General features: G+C 51.9%; 6 protein-coding genes across 6 annotated transcripts; 2 read left to right on the forward strand and 4 right to left on the reverse strand.

Annotated features, from left to right (window-relative positions):
- Nucleotides 1-53: 53 nt before the first annotated feature.
- On the reverse strand, nucleotides 54-1,338 carry KIN28 (TFIIH complex serine/threonine-protein kinase subunit kin28; the record flags this gene model as incomplete). The annotated part of the gene is made up of 2 exons (XM_056221307.1): nucleotides 54-1,078; nucleotides 1,128-1,338. 2 exons carry the CDS (start codon nucleotides 1,336-1,338, stop codon nucleotides 54-56), a joined length of 1,236 nt encoding a protein of 411 aa, XP_056065294.1.
- Nucleotides 1,339-1,891: 553 nt separating this feature from the next.
- On the forward strand, nucleotides 1,892-2,378 carry N0V89_012587 (uncharacterized protein; the record flags this gene model as incomplete). The annotated part of the gene is made up of 2 exons (XM_056221308.1): nucleotides 1,892-1,896; nucleotides 2,000-2,378. The coding sequence occupies 2 exons, from the start codon at nucleotides 1,892-1,894 to the stop codon at nucleotides 2,376-2,378; spliced, it is 384 nt and encodes a 127-aa protein (XP_056065295.1).
- A 2,854-nt stretch (nucleotides 2,379-5,232) lies between these two features.
- On the reverse strand, nucleotides 5,233-6,324 carry N0V89_012588 (uncharacterized protein; the record flags this gene model as incomplete). Its single annotated transcript, XM_056221309.1, has 1 exon — nucleotides 5,233-6,324. One exon carries the CDS (start codon nucleotides 6,322-6,324, stop codon nucleotides 5,233-5,235), a length of 1,092 nt encoding a protein of 363 aa, XP_056065296.1.
- Nucleotides 6,325-7,175: 851 nt separating this feature from the next.
- On the reverse strand, nucleotides 7,176-8,576 carry N0V89_012589 (uncharacterized protein; the record flags this gene model as incomplete). The annotated part of the gene is made up of 1 exon (XM_056221310.1): nucleotides 7,176-8,576. The coding sequence occupies one exon, from the start codon at nucleotides 8,574-8,576 to the stop codon at nucleotides 7,176-7,178; it is 1,401 nt and encodes a 466-aa protein (XP_056065297.1).
- Nucleotides 8,577-13,364: 4,788 nt separating this feature from the next.
- N0V89_012590 (uncharacterized protein) lies at nucleotides 13,365-13,701 on the forward strand (the record flags this gene model as incomplete). Its single annotated transcript, XM_056221311.1, has 1 exon — nucleotides 13,365-13,701. A coding segment is annotated over one exon (337 nt), but the record flags the coding sequence as incomplete, so codon positions are not given.
- Nucleotides 13,702-16,668: 2,967 nt separating this feature from the next.
- Nucleotides 16,669-18,180, reverse strand: N0V89_012591 (uncharacterized protein; the record flags this gene model as incomplete). Its single annotated transcript, XM_056221312.1, has 1 exon — nucleotides 16,669-18,180. One exon carries the CDS (start codon nucleotides 18,178-18,180, stop codon nucleotides 16,669-16,671), a length of 1,512 nt encoding a protein of 503 aa, XP_056065299.1.
- Between the last annotated feature and the right edge of the window lie 321 nt (nucleotides 18,181-18,501).

Below are 18,501 nucleotides of genomic sequence, written 5' to 3' on the forward strand. Positions count from 1 at the left end.
AGACCCTGCTGCTTTTACCAGCTCGTAAAATGAAAGCCAATCCAGATCCCTTTTCATCGCATGGCTCCAAAATCCAGCTTTCTTGCAATCTTGGTCATCTTATCATCCTCCGTCTCCCCGACTCTCTTCAAGGACTCTCCCATCGCCTTCTCCGCCTCCTTCCCCCCTTTCCTCGGCAAATTCTCCTTCTTCTGCGGCTTCGGCGCAGCAGTCCAGTAATGATGTTCGAGCGCCTGTTTCGCCGTCAATCTCTTCACCGGATTCATCGTCAGCAACCCCCGCACAAGATCGATACCCGCGTCGCCAATAAGCGGCATGCGGCCGCGCCACCAGCTCAACGGCTGTGGCCGTTTCGCAGGCGTATTTTCCAACTGCTCTTTCCAAAAGCGGAGCTTGCTAATACCAGGCCAGTCTGACTCCGTAGGCACGCCGAACACCTCAGTGATAACGCCCAGATGCGCGAGGTCCGTTTCAGAGGGAAGGAACCAGTCGCGGACGGCGAGCTCCGCGATGACGCAGCCTACGCTCCACATGTCTACACAACCGCCGTAATGCGAGGAGCCGAGGAAGAGCTCTGGAGGGCGGTAGAAGCGCGTGATGACGTTGTAGGTCATTTCTGCTTCGGGGTTCGCGAAGCTGCGCGCGAGACCGAAATCCGCGAGCTTGAGGGAGTTGTCGGCTGCGATGAGGATGTTGTTGGATTTGATGTCGCGGTGGAGGACGAAGTTTTCGTGGAGCCACCATACGCCTTGGCAGATCATGTTTGACCAGGCTTTTACATCAGCACCGCCGTAGGCTATGTCCTTGTCTTTCCATATGTCTTGTAGTTCGCCCCGTGGCAGGTGCTCGAGGACGAGGTTGATGTTCTCGTCTTTGGTGGTGAAGACGGCGATGAGATTAATTACGTATGGGTGGTGCAGCTCGGCGAGGTATTTCATTTCTCGTAACGAGTCAAGGTTGATGCCGTCTTGCCATTCGGTGTTTTTCTTCATCTTCTTGATAGCGACCAGCTTCGAGGGTTCTTCGCGGTAGTGTCCCCGGTAGACGGTGGCGTATGTACCTTCTCCAAGACGTGCCCCTGCATGCACATGAGCAATTGTCCGTAGAAGAGGTTCTCACAAACTAACCAAAGACGAACTGATTCTTAACCACATCATTCATTTCCTCTGCCAGACCCTCGTCTGGGCCGCCGGGGGTCGTCGCTGCGCTGGTGAGGGACGGCGACGGGACGGTCTTGTGGTTGAGAAGATGCACGAGCGGTTTCGCCTTTGCTGCGTTGACGGGACCGTGTGAGCCCGGCGGGTTAGGCCTTGGGCTCAAAGCAGGTGACATCCCCATGTCTTGTAAGGTTGGTCCAGGCTCTGAAAGAAAGGTGGTGAAAGGCGCGTGTGAGCGGCGAGCGTCCAAGCGCTGGATCAATGCAAAAGCGGGCACGGAGCTACGGTGGGACAAACGAAGGTGTTGCGGGAGGTTTGTCGCGTGGTCGCAGGCCTTCTATCATACTTGGAATCTTATCGGGTAGTGTGTCATCCTTCTCGTCGCAGTGAAAGAAGCAATTGAAGAGCGTCGCAACAAAGACGAGGTCAAGTCGCGAACAAGGGTCACCGCACAGACCACGCGATTTTAGGTCGCGCATGCAAGCTTTCTGCGGGGAGATTCCTCACCACCGCCTACGAGTCCACCCACAACGCCGTACACGATGGCCACTCTCGCGCGCCCACCGCCGCCTCCCGGCCTGCCTGCAAAGGTGCACGCCATTGCGCCGAATAGAACGTACGCCCACCTACCAACGCTGTTCAATGCCGCGCAATATCTGACTTACCGAAACAGACTCTACGTCCGCAACCTCCCCGACAAGCTCCCTAAGCAAGACCTCAAGCGGAATCTGTACATGCTGTTTGCCACATACGGTGTTATCCTGGATGTAGTCGCGCTTAAGACGCCGAAGATGCGCGGCCAGGCACACGTTGTGTTCCGCGACATTGATTCCTCGACGCAGGCTATGCGCGCACTGGAGGGCTTCATGTTCTTCGGGAAAGATATGGTATGCCTCCTTCATTCTTGCCTCCTTTCGTTCTGTACTTGAGGGCTTACCCGTACAGCACATCGGCTACGCGAAAACCAAATCCGACACCGTCGCGAAGCTCGACGGCACGTTCAAGATGCCTGAACCCGACCTGCCAGAGAGGCAGCTGGAAACGACCGAGCAAACGGGTGTTGCGGCAGCGGTATTCGGCAGCGCGCCTGCGAAGGCGGTACCGGTGAACGAGCAAGACAGGGCGAAGGGGACGAAGAGGGGAAGGGAAGAGGAAGAAGAGAAGAGCGAGAGCGAGGATGATGATGAAGAGATGCAGATGTCGGAGAGTGACGAGGAGTAATGCCGATACGATACCCAGCACGAAAAGGAAATATTACGGAATCAAGGTCGCCGTTTCAGAAAACGTCTGTCGCCTGTTGATGCCGAAGCGATCGTGTGGCTGACTTGATCTAGGGTATTCAGTACTGTCTCAGGTCGCGTAGATACACGCCACCCAGCGGGAATCGCCAGTCCGGAGGTTTCTCCAACGAGACTCTGGGTCTGCCACTGAAGATCTACGATGAAAAAAAATCTTAGGCAAGGCTGGGCTCCGCAGACTGCCCGCCCAAGCCTCAACTAGTGGAAAGATTCTAACGCTGTAGCCGATCAAACTGGATTGACGATCTGATCGATTGCGAGCTACGTGGTCGTAGTGATATAAGTTCAACGTATGATATAGGGGTATCAGGTCTATCTACAACTCCCCCACCACCGTTCTTGACCGTGACTGTGCCCTTACTCCCAAGACATGAAATCGTGTAATCGTACAAGAAAGCAGGAAACCGAAACCAGTAAAAAGAAGCCCACCTATGCATAGCACGCTCAGACAGCCTCCCGAACATCGCTCAAACAGCCACCCAAACACCGTCCAAATGCACCCGTCTAGATTGGAGCAAGGAAAGAAACCGGAATCCTTAGGGCCTCAGCCTGTAGAAAGATTTCCGTTCTTTCCTCCGCCCTCTGCGTCCATAAAACCTCACTTCCCCGTCCCCATCTCCGCCTCATCCGGCGCCATCCCCCACCTCTCAGGCGTCCTCTCCCTACAATACTCCTCCGCCTCCTCCATTGTCAAACTCCTCCCCGGATCCCTCCTCGCTTCATCCCCGTCAAATTCCCCTCCCCATCCAACACCATCCCCTTCGTCCTCAACTTCGCCTTAACAAGCGGCACCATCTCCACAAACGTATCCACAAGCGGCACCCCATACCTCTCACACACAAGCTCTACATTCCCGCTCTTCCAAAACCGCCTATCACAGCAAACGACTACCTTCCCAGAGTGCGCCCACAGCCCTAGCTCGCACATCGTAACTGGGCTCATGGTAGCGTGGTCGAAGAAAAAGCAGATAACAGTGCATGTCGTCAGCGCAGCTAGTTCCCATTCTACCTGCGCGCGGAAGGCTGCTGTTTTGGCGGAGGGGGTGATGGATTTGTCCCAGTGGCCGCGGCGGGGTTGCAGAGGGTTATAGGGAGGGGCAGAGGTAGTTTGCGAGCATGGTTTGCCATTGGATGGCGGCGCCCATTTCGATGCTGCCAGCTGCGAAGACGGAGAATTTCGTGTATTTCGGGGTGGGGGTAAGGCGACGCTGAACAACGGATGCGAGTCTGTGGCTAGGTTGTGGATTGGTTTGGGAGCTGGGCGTAGGGGTCTGGGACTACGCCGTCGATGTCGGTGGGGCCTTGTTTGGGGAGGGAGAGCTCCGTGTCGCAGGTTGGGCAGTGGGAGGGGCGTTTGCAGAATTTGCAGGCGGTGGTGTCTGGTTTTGGGGGGTCCTGGTGTGTCTTGTCTTGTGTCACGGGGACAGACTCCTGCAGGTGGGCTGTGTCGTGTCTGTCCATGGTATTTGCTCGGGAGAGGTGGTTGCAAAGCTGGTGGACTCGCTCTTGGGCCGAGATTGTAGAAGACCGGGAGATTGGACGAGAGGTAAACGAGTTTGTAGAGGCGTTGGTGTCCGTTCTACGGAAGTTGGAGCTGTGAGGGTGTTAGTGGGGAAGCAGAAGCGGCTAGCTCCTTATGTACCTTGGTACGAACTCCATAAGGCTGAGCGCACGGACCTTGGCGTAAGTGCGAACGGAGAGTTCAAAGAGAATCACAAACAAGTCGCTGCGAACGTGTGACTGTGGATTGGAATGCTGAATGGAATGCTCTTTGTGCCACCAAACCGTCCTCCTGTTTATACATTGTGACCAGGCTGAAGCCTACACTACAAAGGCGCGCGCTTGCGCGCCTGAGCGGTCTAAACACAACGGGATCGCTTGGGCTGTGCACTTGTGGCGGCGCAGGGTAATCATTTGTCCATGAAAGGAGCGCCCTCACCGCGTGCCCCCGCCTTTCGAGGTACAGTCACCGGCTTTTCGGCCTCCTGCTGATTTTCTATTGGACAATTGGCCGTTCGTTCCGGCTGCCTTGATGGGCTGTGGTTGGCTTGTCGCCTGGCCTGTGGCTGAGGCATCCCCGTGCCGGTAGTCAAGGCTTTCCATGAGGCTCTCCTCGCAAAGTATGTCACCACACCATGGAGGAGTGGAGTGGAGTATGTACGAGCCAGAGTAGGTGCCGAGTATCGGTGTGCAATACTTCGGGTCCGAAGTCTTCAGGGGGTTGGTGTTGTGAGTCCTTATTCTCCTTTGTGAAGATGCAATTGCCAACACTTCGCAATTCACAGATTCACAAAGCGGTCTGAAACAGACCGTCATATGCTAAGTCGCTCGGAGGTCTCCGAAGTCACGACAGGGCAGCAGACTCAGCTGCCAACAAAGTAGCGGAAGTGACTATCACGGATGACGAGAAAAGAGAAGGGCTCACAAAGGCGAAGCTGAAGAAGTGCTGACGCTCAGGTCGCCTCACCACTGCTGACTGGAATTAGTGACATGCAAATCCTGTCCTGGGGACATAAGGTTCGTTCTGCAACATCGTCAAAGAAGATTGTTACCGGAAGGTGCGACTTCTACAGTCGCGCCTGCGCGCACCCTACGCCATCGCTTTGGCGCTCATCACTGGTCTATCAGCTGAACAGCTGAACAAGCACGCGGATCAACGCTATCCAACGCATGCCTCATGAAAAAAAAACACCCACAAGGAGAGTCGGCACAGTCAAGCGCGTGCTCTCCTTCAATCTCCACCTTTCCGATCGTGTCTTTCTCGCCCCCTCCTCAGTCTCAAACCCACCCCTCCCTATCGCACTTCTCCTCCCACGAGTCCCTCGCCGTCTTGTCCACCACCGGCGCACTCCTCAACGGATTCGGATGCTCCACCCTCCACGACACGCCCTCATGCTCGTTTCCAGGCTCTACCTTCCCCAACCTCAGCATCGCCGTCCCATGTCCCTTCTCCTTCAACTCCGGCGTCGTCGTCCACCCCACTGAATTCCCCTCCTTAACCCACAACCCCCAGAACTCTTTCTGCTTCCTATCTCGCTCAGTAACCTGCTCGCCCACAATCTGGAAGCAGAATGCTGAGTCTAAGCTGATAGTTGTGCCGCACGTACAATTCACGCCGCTGAACCGCACAGCTACGTACTCTGCTTGCTTCGGCACCTCTTTTCCCGGCGGCGTAACGATGCGCTTGTTCCCGAGCACGAGCGTAGAGCGCGACTTGCGCAGGCGGCCTTCCACCGGTGCAAGGTGCACCGCGCGATTGAGCGACACGCTCGGCATTTTGCGGAGTGTCTTGGAGAAGCGCTTGCCGAACTCGCGGGCTCTCCAGCTCAGGCCGCAGGAGGGACAGACGATGCCGAAGCGTATTTCGTTTCCTGGCTCGCCTTCTGCAGCGCTGGCGGCGTTGCCGCAGGGGACCATGGCGGGCTCGTTCATGGGGAGGAAGGGCTTCACTTGTCCGGAGGTTAGGCATGCGCTGCACGGTTTGTGCGGGCAGTCGCATGCTAGGAAGCCGAGAGGGTGCTGGCCTGGGTGGACGTACACGTGGTTCCGCGTGCCGCAGGCGCAGCAGTCCCAGGTGGCGGTTGCGTGGTCGATGAAGGGATCTTGGATGCCGCCCGAGGCGCGCTGAACTTGGAGGGTAGGGACGCAGACGGATGGGGACATTGGCGGGTCGTCGACGAGGGTCTGGCTGCGCTGTTCCTGTTGGGGCGGGAATTTCTGTAGTGGTTTCGTCTTTGTCGGAGAGGTGAGCGCGGCTGGCAGCATCTTGATGGGTGACTTGAGGGCCTTTTTGAAGTTTGAAGTGGACATGGAAGGGAGAGGTAGGGCGACGCTCGTGTTGAGCTCTAGGGCAGGGCGCTTGTTATCCATTATGGCGTCTGCGAGTGTTCTTTGAGCGGCCGACCGTTCAAAGAAGTTGAAAGCTCGAGCGCGGGCCTGTTTGCTGTCATGACGGTGTTTGCGCGTTCCAAGGTCGTTGCGGGAGCAACCGTGAGAAGTGAAAGTACGCACCCGAAAGTCCTCGCAGCTGACTCTGCTTCAACTGACTATCTGAGTACAGCTCAGATAGCCACGGATGAGCCGCGTTTGTCTAGGCTGACAATGGCTGAACTCATGTGACATGGTCACACCGGTCAACTTACGCCCTTCGCGAACGCCACAGCCATGTCGAAGTGGACATCATATAGGAAATCGGCGGCGTTACTCGAGTCTATCTTGTCGTCTGAATGTGTTTCGCAATCACGAGTAAAGTCGGGCCTTTTCTTAGATCAGCCCACGTCACACCATCACGATGGTACTCAAAGAACCTTTGACAATGGAGGTTACTCCGTACCAGTTTTGTAGCTCGAGTCTATCCAAGCTACTCCTTCATCGTGGGATGCACTCGCACTCGAATTGTGTAGAATATGGTCCCCTCTGACCTTTATTCGCTGCACCCTTCTTCTCCCGTTTCTTGCAAGTTACTCAAAGAAATCTACTTACGCCTGCATTCAGAATTTCTCATATCGCGATCGCGTAGTCGCGGTTTATCTCCCTACACATGCCTACTCGCTTCCTTATTCCCATAATTCCCATAATCAAGATTTCGTTTATCCATCCCACCAGTCCCTTAGGTCTTCATACCCAGCATCTACTGCCACTCTTCCTCTCAGATTCCGATCTCATAATCCATCTCCCTCTGATGCAAACTCTCTCCCACTTCCCATACACCCACCGACCCCTCACTCTTCCCGCCGAAACTCCAGACAAACACGCGCCTCGCTCCAGTCGTCTAGCTCGGAGTGCAGCTCGTCTCCCTCTCGACGCCCATCCACGTCTTGGGTATCACCATGGTATTCCTCCACACCAAGCTGTTTCTCAGCCTCCTCCTCCGCGTCCTCATGCTCAAAGCTCACCCAGTTCTGCTCATCTGCTGTGCTCTCCTCCTCTTCCTCCTCCTCCTCCGGCGTATCCTCACCACCCACCACCAGATACGGATGCAGCAAAAGGAACTCCTGCAGGTCAAGACCATCGTCGTCCGTCCTCGGCAGCGTAGGCGAAGAGCTAGGCAGTGGGTCCATCCTGGTAGAGAACGAATTCCTCCGCGTGCGAAGTTCTGAAGAAGGGGTAGGTGGGAAGGCGTGCGGTGGCCATATGGCGGTCGTTGGAGACGCGGGGATGGAATTCATAGGGAGGGGGAGGATGGTTCGGGGGTGAGGAGGAGGAAAGGAGAAGGGTGGAAGGTGAGCTGGGTAGGGTGTGAGTCTACGAATGCGGCGATGTGTTAAGTTGATGCCATGGTCTTGTGTGGTGGGGGCGTATGCGCCGCGTGACGGTGTGGGTTGGTCTCGTATACGCGCATTGCCACGGCGGTATGATGGCCGGGATGGCGTCGAGAGGCTTGACGGCGGCAAGGCGTGGTATGTAGGTGGTCTGACGAGTCTGAAGGCATCCCCATCGTTGAGTTCAGCGGGGGAGCTGGAGCTGGAGAAGACGTCTTCTTGGGTGGGGTGTAAGGTGGGACGCGCTATCGGACTGAGCATGCCCAGGGTGTCAGAGTCGCCGGACTGGTCGTCGCACTCATCGTCAGACTCATCATCCCACTCAGAGGAATCGCTCTGATCCGCCGTACGGGGGACTTCAAGATCTGAGCTGTCGGAGGAGCCGATGTATTCCGGCAGGCGGGCGAAGGACGCGCTAGTCAGTCGTGGAGGGGTTGGAGGGCGGTATAGAGTATCGGTGGTAATGTCGCGAGATAGAGGACCCCACGGCTCTGGTTGCTGACTGCTTTCCTCTTCATCTTCGGCGGGACGAGGCGAGCTCGACTTGTCTTCTGCCTCGCTTCGATATGCTAGAGAATACCTCGGGACGGAGGGTGTCGACTGAATGGTAGTAGACATTCGTATTGGCGACACTGGCTGGATGGGGTCCAGTGTTGGCAGCGCTATGATTCGAGCAGGGCCTAGGGACGCAATGGACGGCGATGGGAGCATCGAGGCAGACGGAGTCAGTGTTATCGTGGAATGGTATCCAATTTGTTGGTTTCTAGGCATAGTCGCAGTTCGTGCCGGACCAACGCTTGCGGATTTCTGCTTGTCTCCGCGCCCGGTCGCCTTGCGGACGAAGCGGGAGAATTTGCCCATCGTTGTGGTTCCGCTAGTCGATCGAAAAATTCAACGCGAGGGCGCTATCAAATGAAGTCTGTATGAAATTGCGGACAGGGGATGAGGAAGTCGAATACCTGCGAGAAGGGAAATTGAAGTTGAGATTGACGAGGTGTTGAAGGTGCGTGATACTCAGATTGCTTGGGTAGTATAGTAGGGCTGGTTGATATAGGGGCCGCGATGAAGAAGCTCAGACCTACGAGCGCCATGATGGCGAGCTACGCCGAGGGTGCAGAGGGTGAAAGTATCGAAAGGTTGCGCGCACGTGATGACATCAACTCCAGGGCTTCTTTTACAGTAGAGGTGGCTGACACGGAGGACTTGCTCCCAATACGGAGTGCAGATGGAGATAGCACGACACAAGACACCACTCATTTTAAGAATGCACTAGTCTGTTACTTCCGAAAGGATAGTGACCATGAAGCTCAATTGACTCTGTTTAATTGGACGAGTGGCTTCCACGAGTTGTATGAATGCTTATGGTACCTACCGAGAATTGATTTGTATCTCATCAAGACCGATCCAAAATTACGTTTGTTCCTCGCGAAGAACCAGCACAGGTATACGTCCCAGATTCACCGGCACTGGCCTGTTGAGTTGGATGAGACTACGTCACGACGAGGCTGGAAGCAGTTGATCATACAATGGCACGTGAGCACGCGCTAGGTTTCACCGTGGATGATCAGCGTGATGCGCTAAGCGAGGGCACCCATTTTAAGACGCACGCATCCACTCCCTCAATCGCGACCACCATTACTCGCAGCCTGGAGGTGTACTGGGCCGAACGTGTCGATTGAACCGTCGCACCTAGAACCGTTCTTGTATTTCTATCTGGGCAACACGCCCGCGGTGTGCCTTACCCAGGACTTGCCGCCCGAAAGGACTCCGCAAATATATTCCTGCTCGGATGCGGCGGTTTTCGCAATGTGTTGTTCACTGCTTATTCGAATGCCTGGCAAGGTGGGTTTCCGTTTGACTCCGATTAAACCGCGACTTCTAATCATGTGCACAGGACGACGAACATTGAACGCTGGACGTGACTTGCTGCGACGTCTGCGTTGAGACCCTTGCTCGCAACACGCAAAGTATTGCTCACGGGAATGTCAGAGGGAGAACTGGAAGAGATGGCACAAGGATGTTTGCCCAGTCTTGAAAGTCAAGGGCTGGAAAGGCTTGGAGGATGCGTTAGATGAGATGCCGGATTGGTAGCCATAGTGTTACATTGCGGCATTGGGCGGTGCAACAAGTACGGGATAAGGTTCATAGAATTCCGATCACGTGCTATAGCTATCTGGCTATCTTCCCCTCTCCTACGGGGTAACCATTATTGGCTTACGGACGCGCGGGGTACGATATCCAGCTCTGGCGAAAGTAAGGGTGATTATAGCATACAAGTATCTGCTCTTGTGTCTGCTTTATATCGAAGTACCTATGGATCCCAACCACACAGAAGCGATGGCAGCACACGATCTTGCTTTCAAGGCAGACAATAATGAGATCAAGATGTATACAACAGAAGATCAGAAAGATGTCGCAAAGGGAGAGCTTATTACCTTCCATGACTTTAACCTAGCGATGTCGGGTAAAATGAGCACAGTCAACGAAGTGAGCACAGGCTTATGTTCTTCAATATGATGCTGACGAAAGGAATAGGCCATCAATAAACTCGGCTTTACTCCTTACCATTGGAAGCTGTTCTGTCTAGGTGGCTTAGGGTAGGCTCTCCTGCCCATCTTCGTACAGCACGAATTCACCGGATTGAACAGTTATGCTGTCGATTCTCTTCTTGCAATAATTATGAGCATTGCAGCTGGTCAAGTCGACCTTGAGTTCCAACCTTCGTACAATCGAGGTGGCCAGATTGCGTTGTACGTCGGTCTTCTCTTCGGGGCTCTCTTTTTGGGGTCTTACCGCCGACGCCATTGGGAGACGGTGGGCTTTCAACTTTTCCCTCTTGACAGCATCGATATTTGCTATCAGTTGCGGTGGTGCTCCAACATATGTTGGATGGTGTTGTTTGGTCGCGCTCAGTGGATTCGGAGTCGGGGGAAACCTCGTGCTGGACTCTACTGTTTTCCTTGAGTTCCTGCCCGCGAATAAGCAATGGATGGTCACCCTCATGGCACTCTGGTGGGGAATAGGTCAGGTCTTAGCCGGCTTTCTGGCGTGGGCATTCATTCGTAAGCTTGCCCGAAACTGCCCTTGACACTCGTGGCTAATTGACCATAGCCAAATTCAGCTGCTCATTTGCCGAATCTTGCACTCGATCGAACAACATGGGATGGAGGTATCTCTACTTCACTTCTGGTACCTTCGTTCTGTGCGTCAGCATCGCTCGAGTAACGATCATTCGGCTTCACGAGACCCCCCAAATATCTGATATGCAAAGGAAAGGATGCTGAGGTAGTCGATCTATTTCGGGCGCTTTCAAGAAAATATAACAAGGGGTGTAGTCTCACGTTGGAAGATCTACGTCGTCATGGGTCCGTGATTCAATCCGAGAGCCACCCATTGTCATTTTCTTCGATTATCGGTCACTACCGCGGACTCTTCGCCATGCGCAAGCTCGCATACTCCACCGTATTAGTCTGGATGTCTTGGACCTTGGTCGGGCTAGCATATGCGCTCTTCTATGTGTTTCTACCGGAGTATATTGCTAGTCGCGGCGCCAAATTTGGCCAAACATCAACCTCCGTCACCTGGAGAAATTATGTTTTGGCCCAAATCTGCGCAATACCTGGACCAATCTTGGCAGCTGGTCTTTGCAAAACTAGGCTCTTGGGTCGAAAATACACCATGGTAATCGGAGCGCTTATATCAAGTACGTATATTGACATGCTCTTGAGGACTAGATCTGACTTTCAGTACAGTGAGCTTCTTCTTCGCCTATACAGCTGTTCGCAGTGATGCCGAGAATCTTGCATTCAACTGCGTTGTGTCATTCGCAATTAACATTTACTATGGAACGTTGTATTCATACTCGCCCGAAGTAATGCCATCCGCGCACCGTGCTACTGGTAGTGGCACTGCTGTAGCCTTGAACCGTTTGATGGGGATCATGGCTGCGGTAGTGGCGACTTATGCTGATACTTCAACTTCGGCTCCAATATATGTCTGCGCCGGTGCCTTCGGATTGCTTGCCATAGTAGCGATATTACTGCCCTACGAACCCGAAGGCTCACAGAGTGGTTGAAAGGGCTTCAAAAACACAATGAGCGGGAAGTGATGAAGCAATTATGAATGAAGCTGAGCCACTGCGGGATGTATTCATGCGGGAAACAGGTTAGATTGCATGTTGCCTGTTGTGTTATATGTTAGGATTATCGTTTGGAGGAACTGACTTTGACTTTCTTTTCTTCAATTTCGGGATCGTGGCCAGTACGTCTGTCAATACGTGCATTTCTCGTCCACGAAGATACCAGGTAGTACATCTACAATCCATTAGTGCCCTATTACTTTCACATGTCGCTTCATCCGAGGACGCGATACAATCAATCTCTTCTCTGAATTTGTTATTGACACTATCCGCGACAGGAAAATCCGCAAATTTTGTCAATATTCCTCGCCAAAGATACGAGTGAAAGAGATCCCGTACACGTGATCGGAAACACGCCGCTTTGCCGATGTCTAACCCCGCGATAAGCTCCTCACACTAGCCGATCGGAATCCGTCCCTAATAACCCGAGCTACTCTTGCAATATCCTTACTACTTTTGAATTGCGGTATCTAGAAAACAAATTGAAGCTGATAAGTCCAGACGGGCAAGACGCAGTGACAAGAGAGTCCTCAGACATTTACCCAGGCTGTACACAGTCTCGTCATGACTTCTTACATTCAGAAAATTTTCGGATACAGTGCTAAAAACTCTCAACCCACTACCAAAGAAGGCCTTCCAGCTTCATGGTATCGCAGTCCCGAATTGTATGAGTTGGAACGACGAGCGATATTCTCCAAAACTTGGTTACTCATCACGCACAAAAACCGTTTCACCGTACCTGGCGACTATCTGCGGTACTCACAAGCAGGCTACTCGTTCTTCATATGCCTTGATCGGCAAGGGAACATTGGCGTCTTCCACGACATCTGCCGCCACCGAGGATTTCCGCTCATCCACAAAGATGTTGGAAACACCAAGATTCTGGCTTGTCAGTATCATGGTTGGTCATACGGCATTGACGGCAAGCTGGCCAAAGCGCCATATTTCGAAGACATTCTAGACTTTGACAGAAGCAAAAATGGCCTGCTTCCTATACACGTTCACATTGACCAGTCAGGTTTTATCTGGGTGAACCTGGAGTCATCAAATGTGCCTTCAGTGGCTTGGCATGAACAATTTCCGGATCTCCAAGCACGATTTGAGGTCTTTGACTTCTCGGAATATACCTACGACCATAGTTGGGTTCAAGAAGCCGATTGCAACTGGAAGACTCTAGCTGACAACTACAACGAATGCCTGCACTGTCGAGTGGCTCATCCAGATACCCGGGGTTTGCTCGATCTTCATTCGTACAAGGTGGAGGGAAACCAAGGATCTCTACAACATTTTAACAAGAAACAAATGGATGGGTTGATCGAGGTCAAGAACTCTGTAGCAAGCGCGTATTTTTACCCCAATGCTTGTATGACCGCCACGTATGTCATAATGCACAACGGTCCACACTCCAAATTTCCTGTAAGCTAACTCTATGTTAGGGCGCATTTCATGTACTATATGAGATGTGTGCCGACTTCAGCAACAACATGCTCCATGCAGTACGAAGTGTACAGGCACAAGAGTGCAAACGATGAAGATTTCGAGCACATTAATCAGTTCTTCAAACGCGTTCTTGCGGAAGACAAGTGGTTGTGTAATCTTACTCAGTCCAACCTCAACGCAGGCATCTACGTCAACGGTCAATTGCACTCAACCCATGAGCAGGGTCCACTGTATTTTCAGTCTCTGGTCAAGAAAGCGGTGAAGGACCACAAGCAACAGGAGCAGAAATTGGGAGAGGAGATATGGCCTGCAAGGCAAAAGGTCAATACGCCAGAGATCTCGAAGGAGCTGCAGTTTTGTTCGGGCTTGGCCTGCGGGAAAGGGAATCAGTCAATCCTGAACTGGTAGTCAAAGGATGAAGATCAGTGCAGAGCCCCGATCGTAGCATGTTATACTTAGTTGGAAAGAATTTGAAGTTCATCCTATTTCGCTCTTTGTCGAATTGATCATTCGTTCAGTAGAGCAATGTGCTTGTGGGGGCATGCTTATCATAAGTGGGGTATACCTGCTAAGAACGGGGTTTTTCAGGTTGGCTAGATGCGGGGTTAGGGCAGGAAAAGCTGCCGATTCGAACGAGCACGGACCCGTCGCTAGTGATCATATATGTGCATTGGCACCGTGCCAAACTGCCTCCTTTGATCTTTGCTCAAGTCCATCATTGATTACACTTACATATCCTCAGATGTCCACAGTCAGAAAGCCTCGAAACTATAAACGCGTGTCTCAAGCATGCAGCAATTGTCGGCGAAGGAAGAGTCGCTGTCCAGGAGAAAAGCCGAATTGCTCCCACTGCATTCGACTACGTCAGGAATGTCAGTATCCTGACGGCCAATCCAGCGCAGGAGGTGGCAATAGCAGCTCTAACCCCCATCTAGTAAGCTTATAATCTATCTCTATGCTTCAGGGCCTAACATCAAGGTAGGAAGCCCGACTAGCACAGCTCGAAAGGAAATTTGAGTTGCAGATGGAAAAACCGCGGTAAGCCATAACGCATTAATAACCCTATCCTATGTTTTCCCTATCTCCAAACTGACATATTGCAGCGAATCGTGCCGACAGGCGGAAAGCATCGCGTCTGCGACAACTACTAGATGCAGATCACCCGCGAACATTCAAAGCACTAGCTCAGGGTAGGACATACTGGAAACATACAGAAACGTTTCTGATCACTATAGGCTTCCATTGCCAGACGAAATCGTTCTCCCGGCCATCCAGGTTTTTTTCAAATACGTGCACCGACAACCACTATGGCTTTTTGATCGCAATGATACTCTCAGCACGGCCTCTTGCGAAGAATTGCTTCTAGCGACTCTGAGCATCATGGCCCAGCAACCGTATGCTGACTATAATCTTGAACAAATGCTTTCACCTGAGGTCTATGGTGAAGCCGCTAGAGGGCTCATTATGTCGAGAATAGCAACTGGGAGCGTAGATGTCTATGTTCTTCAAGCTCTGTGTTTACTCACGTATTCGAACTTCTTGCGTAAGGAGCAAGATTCCTATCACAGCTGGACCAGAGTTAACGCACTTTACAGTAAACGACGCCGTTCTAGCGGGCTTCCATGCCACAATGCTGAAAGCTTTATTACAGAGCTCCGGGCTCGGCACACAATTGTCACAGGAAGATTCAGCCAGATCCGAGGAAAGTAGGCGACTCGTTTGGAGTATCTTTCTCCTCGATTATATCTGTGGTCAACAACAAGAGACGCCCACTCTTGTTCAAGACATCCGTAATCCCTACTATCTTAAGGTGACAACGATTGATCAGCGCGTCCATGAACCTTGCCCAACGCTTCCTTATGAATCATACAATGACGGCGAAGAAGAATCTCTGGGCATCTGGGCCCATATGGTAGGTATGATCAGCATATGGAACGATGTAAAGTTGTACATCCTCAGGTGTGCTGAAGGTACTAAAGATACGCCATGGAAGCCTGGATCTGCTTATACGCGCATTAACTCTCATATATATGATCTTGAGCTAAGCTTTCCTGACTTCTACCGGTACGACTCAGCTGGTTTTGCGGAACGATCCGTGGAAGAAATCTCTACGAAGAGAGACTTTTGGCTTCCCTGGCTGCGCGTCCAGATCAATTTCCACGCGATCCACTGCATCTTAAATCATCCCTTTCTTCTAGCCTCGACTAGACCGACTAGGAATTCGGAAACAACCGGATTTTGGAAATCATCATCGCAGCTTGCTTTGTTACACAGCACGTGGATAAGTCGGCTGCTTGAAATGGTAAAACAACAAGATCTGCAGCTGAGCGATCCGCTATTCACATATGCTGCCGCTATTGCGGCGACGCTACATGCTTATTGGAGTTACGCGCCTGATACGACAGTGCGAACTTCGGCAAGAAAGTACCTCAGAACTTGCCGAACATTTGTCTCTGAGTGGGGTCCAAAATGGCCTGTCTGCCAATCAATGGTGAGAAATTATATTGCATCACCTGTTCAGTCCATGCTGATAACGAAGCAAAAGGCCGTGACCCTGGATGATTTCCTCGATCTTATGCTCTCAACGCAGCTGGCGGATCGCGATGCGCAAGAACTTGAGAAGATGAGGGCAACTGCAATGTGGAATATCGTACTGTTCATCGCACCCAGGCCTCGGTCCACGGGGACGAATCTTTTTGTTTCGACAATCGCCCCGCAACGGGTCATGGACATTGACACTAACAACGTTGGTTTGACCATTGACGAATCGGATCTTGGTACGACTCCAATCAATATTCAAGATACCGTCAGCCAATATGCTGCGCCCCCAACCCGATTTTTCCCGACGCCCATGGATCCGTGTGGTGAAGAAGAGAACGTGCGGACAGCGGAAGAGGAATACGAGGACAAGTCGGTGTCACATCAGGGAAGTCTTGATCAAGATGAAATCAGCACTTTTCCTTCTTCAATTCCATTGATGAGTTGGACATGGCCGCCAGACAACATGCTAGCTACTCAGAACGTGAACATGTTTGACCAGTACGGAGGCACGAACCTGGACTGGTGGGACAATGGTATTCTTTAAGACAACAGGAACGGAAAGTCGCGAACATGAGACGAACGATCCTCTGAATTCATGTGCGCTATTTTTGGGTGGTGTGACGAATTGAAGCCTTTTGATGTATGAGATTATCCTATAGAAAACAAGATCATTGATATATGTCTAGAACCGACTCAAAGAATCCCAGCATTCACAACAGTGCACCACTGAGACCAGCAGATTGGACAACCATCTATCGCGCACAATGGTGATTACCTCAGCGTTTCCTTCAATTTTTAGGCTGGGGGAGAACGCTATGATTCAAAGAAACCGTGTCACACGCTGACGACTGATGGAGGCTCAATCATACTACCTTCACTCTCATCACCCAAGACGACTTCATTGCAGCCTTTTCTGAACGATTTACTAACCCGATTCTTCGTGGTCCATCCTTTAGCGGCAAGGTAGTAAGCTTCCAGGGGCAGAGGCGCATATTGCTCCATGTAATACGCGAAATCACCATCGCTTGCATCGACCGAGGTTTCCACTTGGGACAACCCTTCGCCCCAGTAAGCGAAGCGATTGCCACGATATTTCCATTTGAAGTCTTCCCACCTATTGCATGCAAGGACTTCCCGGTAGTGAAGGGAGCTTCCAGGCCACAACGCTCTTACTTTTCCATCGTCGCCTTTATACCATGATCGACATGGTCCGGTCCAGACCATGTCCTGCATCAAATCCTGAGTGTGTGCATCAAAGTCTGCCTGAACTTCCTCTCTTACTTCAACACTGCTCGCTTTTTCGCGCATGAGCTTACCGAGCAAGCGGACGAAGTAGTCGGACGTTGCTTCCAAGGTACCCATGACACTTCCATTCGATATTGGGGTGTTGGGGCCAAGGAACATGAAATAGTTCGGGAAACCTGCCACTGCAAGTCCAAAATAGCTTATTGGGTCCGTTTGCCACAACTCTCTCAAGTCACGGCCTTCTCGCCCGATGATAGGAAATCTCGGTGTGAACGACGTATCGAATCCTGTGGCTGTGATGATGATGTCGGCCCGACGAGTTTCTCCTCCGGACACAACACCGTCCGATGTGATCTTATCAATGGGTTCGAAAATGGGACGAACATGCCTTTCCTGCAGTATTTCCAGGTACGGCTCTCCAGGGTTGATTCTCCTACATCCAACCTCAAACTTGGGTATGAGCTTATCATGGAGAGCAGGGTCGCGCAATAGCCCCTTCATACTCTGTTCAAGAGAGGTACGAAGCGCCCTCTGCGCCTCGCCGTCCTTCATGAAAGCTGGGTACATAGAATTGAATTCTGACTCCATCTTTCTCCGAGAGGACAGAGAGAACTCAGAATCATTTTGAAATCTTTCCTTGTCCTCCTTCGTGTATTCGAAATTTCCTTTCTTGTCTCCGCCTGCCGGAGGCACAATCCAGGATGGTGTCCTAATGTATACATCGCAGCTCCCGGCAACCTTTGCGATGACTGGCAACATTTGGATAGCACTGGCGCCTGCTCCAATAATGGCGACTTTCTTTCCACCAAGGTCAACGTTCTCATCCCATGCAGCTGTATGAAGCAGCGGTCCCTTAAAACAGTCGACGCCCTCGATCCTTGGGTATTGGACGTTGTTCAGGATACCACAAGCGTTTACCAAGATCTCGCACTCGAAGTCGCCTTGCCCATGGACTGATACGGTCCACTTGGAAGTTAGTTCACACCACTCCGCCCGAGTAACTTGGCTTCGTAAGCTGATATATTTGTCGATCCCGTAATGAAATGTGACCGCCGATAAGTAAGACTTGATTTCTTGCGAGGACGCATAGCTATGATCCATGAGTTGGACCGACTGCTTCTCTATTAGATGGAACGATACTCACAATGACGACCAATAAGGGTTTGGACAGAAGTTGAATTGGTATATATGACTTGGAACATCACATGCGCAGCCTTGATCGTAGTAATGAGCATGACAACTCCTACATTTTGACCAGCTTGAGCTTACCTGGATACTTGTTTTCTACCCAAGTCCCTCCAATATCTTCATTCTTTTCGAATATCCAGAACTCCACCTTCTCAGCGAAAGCCTTCTGGAGCTTAATTGCTGTCCCCTTGTCAGTGTTAACCACAATGATACTCGAGGGATGCCGAACCGTGC

Source organism: Didymosphaeria variabile (assembly GCF_027946475.1).
Source record: "Didymosphaeria variabile strain IMI 356815 chromosome Unknown scaffold_10, whole genome shotgun sequence".
NCBI lineage: Eukaryota > Fungi > Ascomycota > Dothideomycetes > Pleosporales > Didymosphaeriaceae > Didymosphaeria > Didymosphaeria variabile.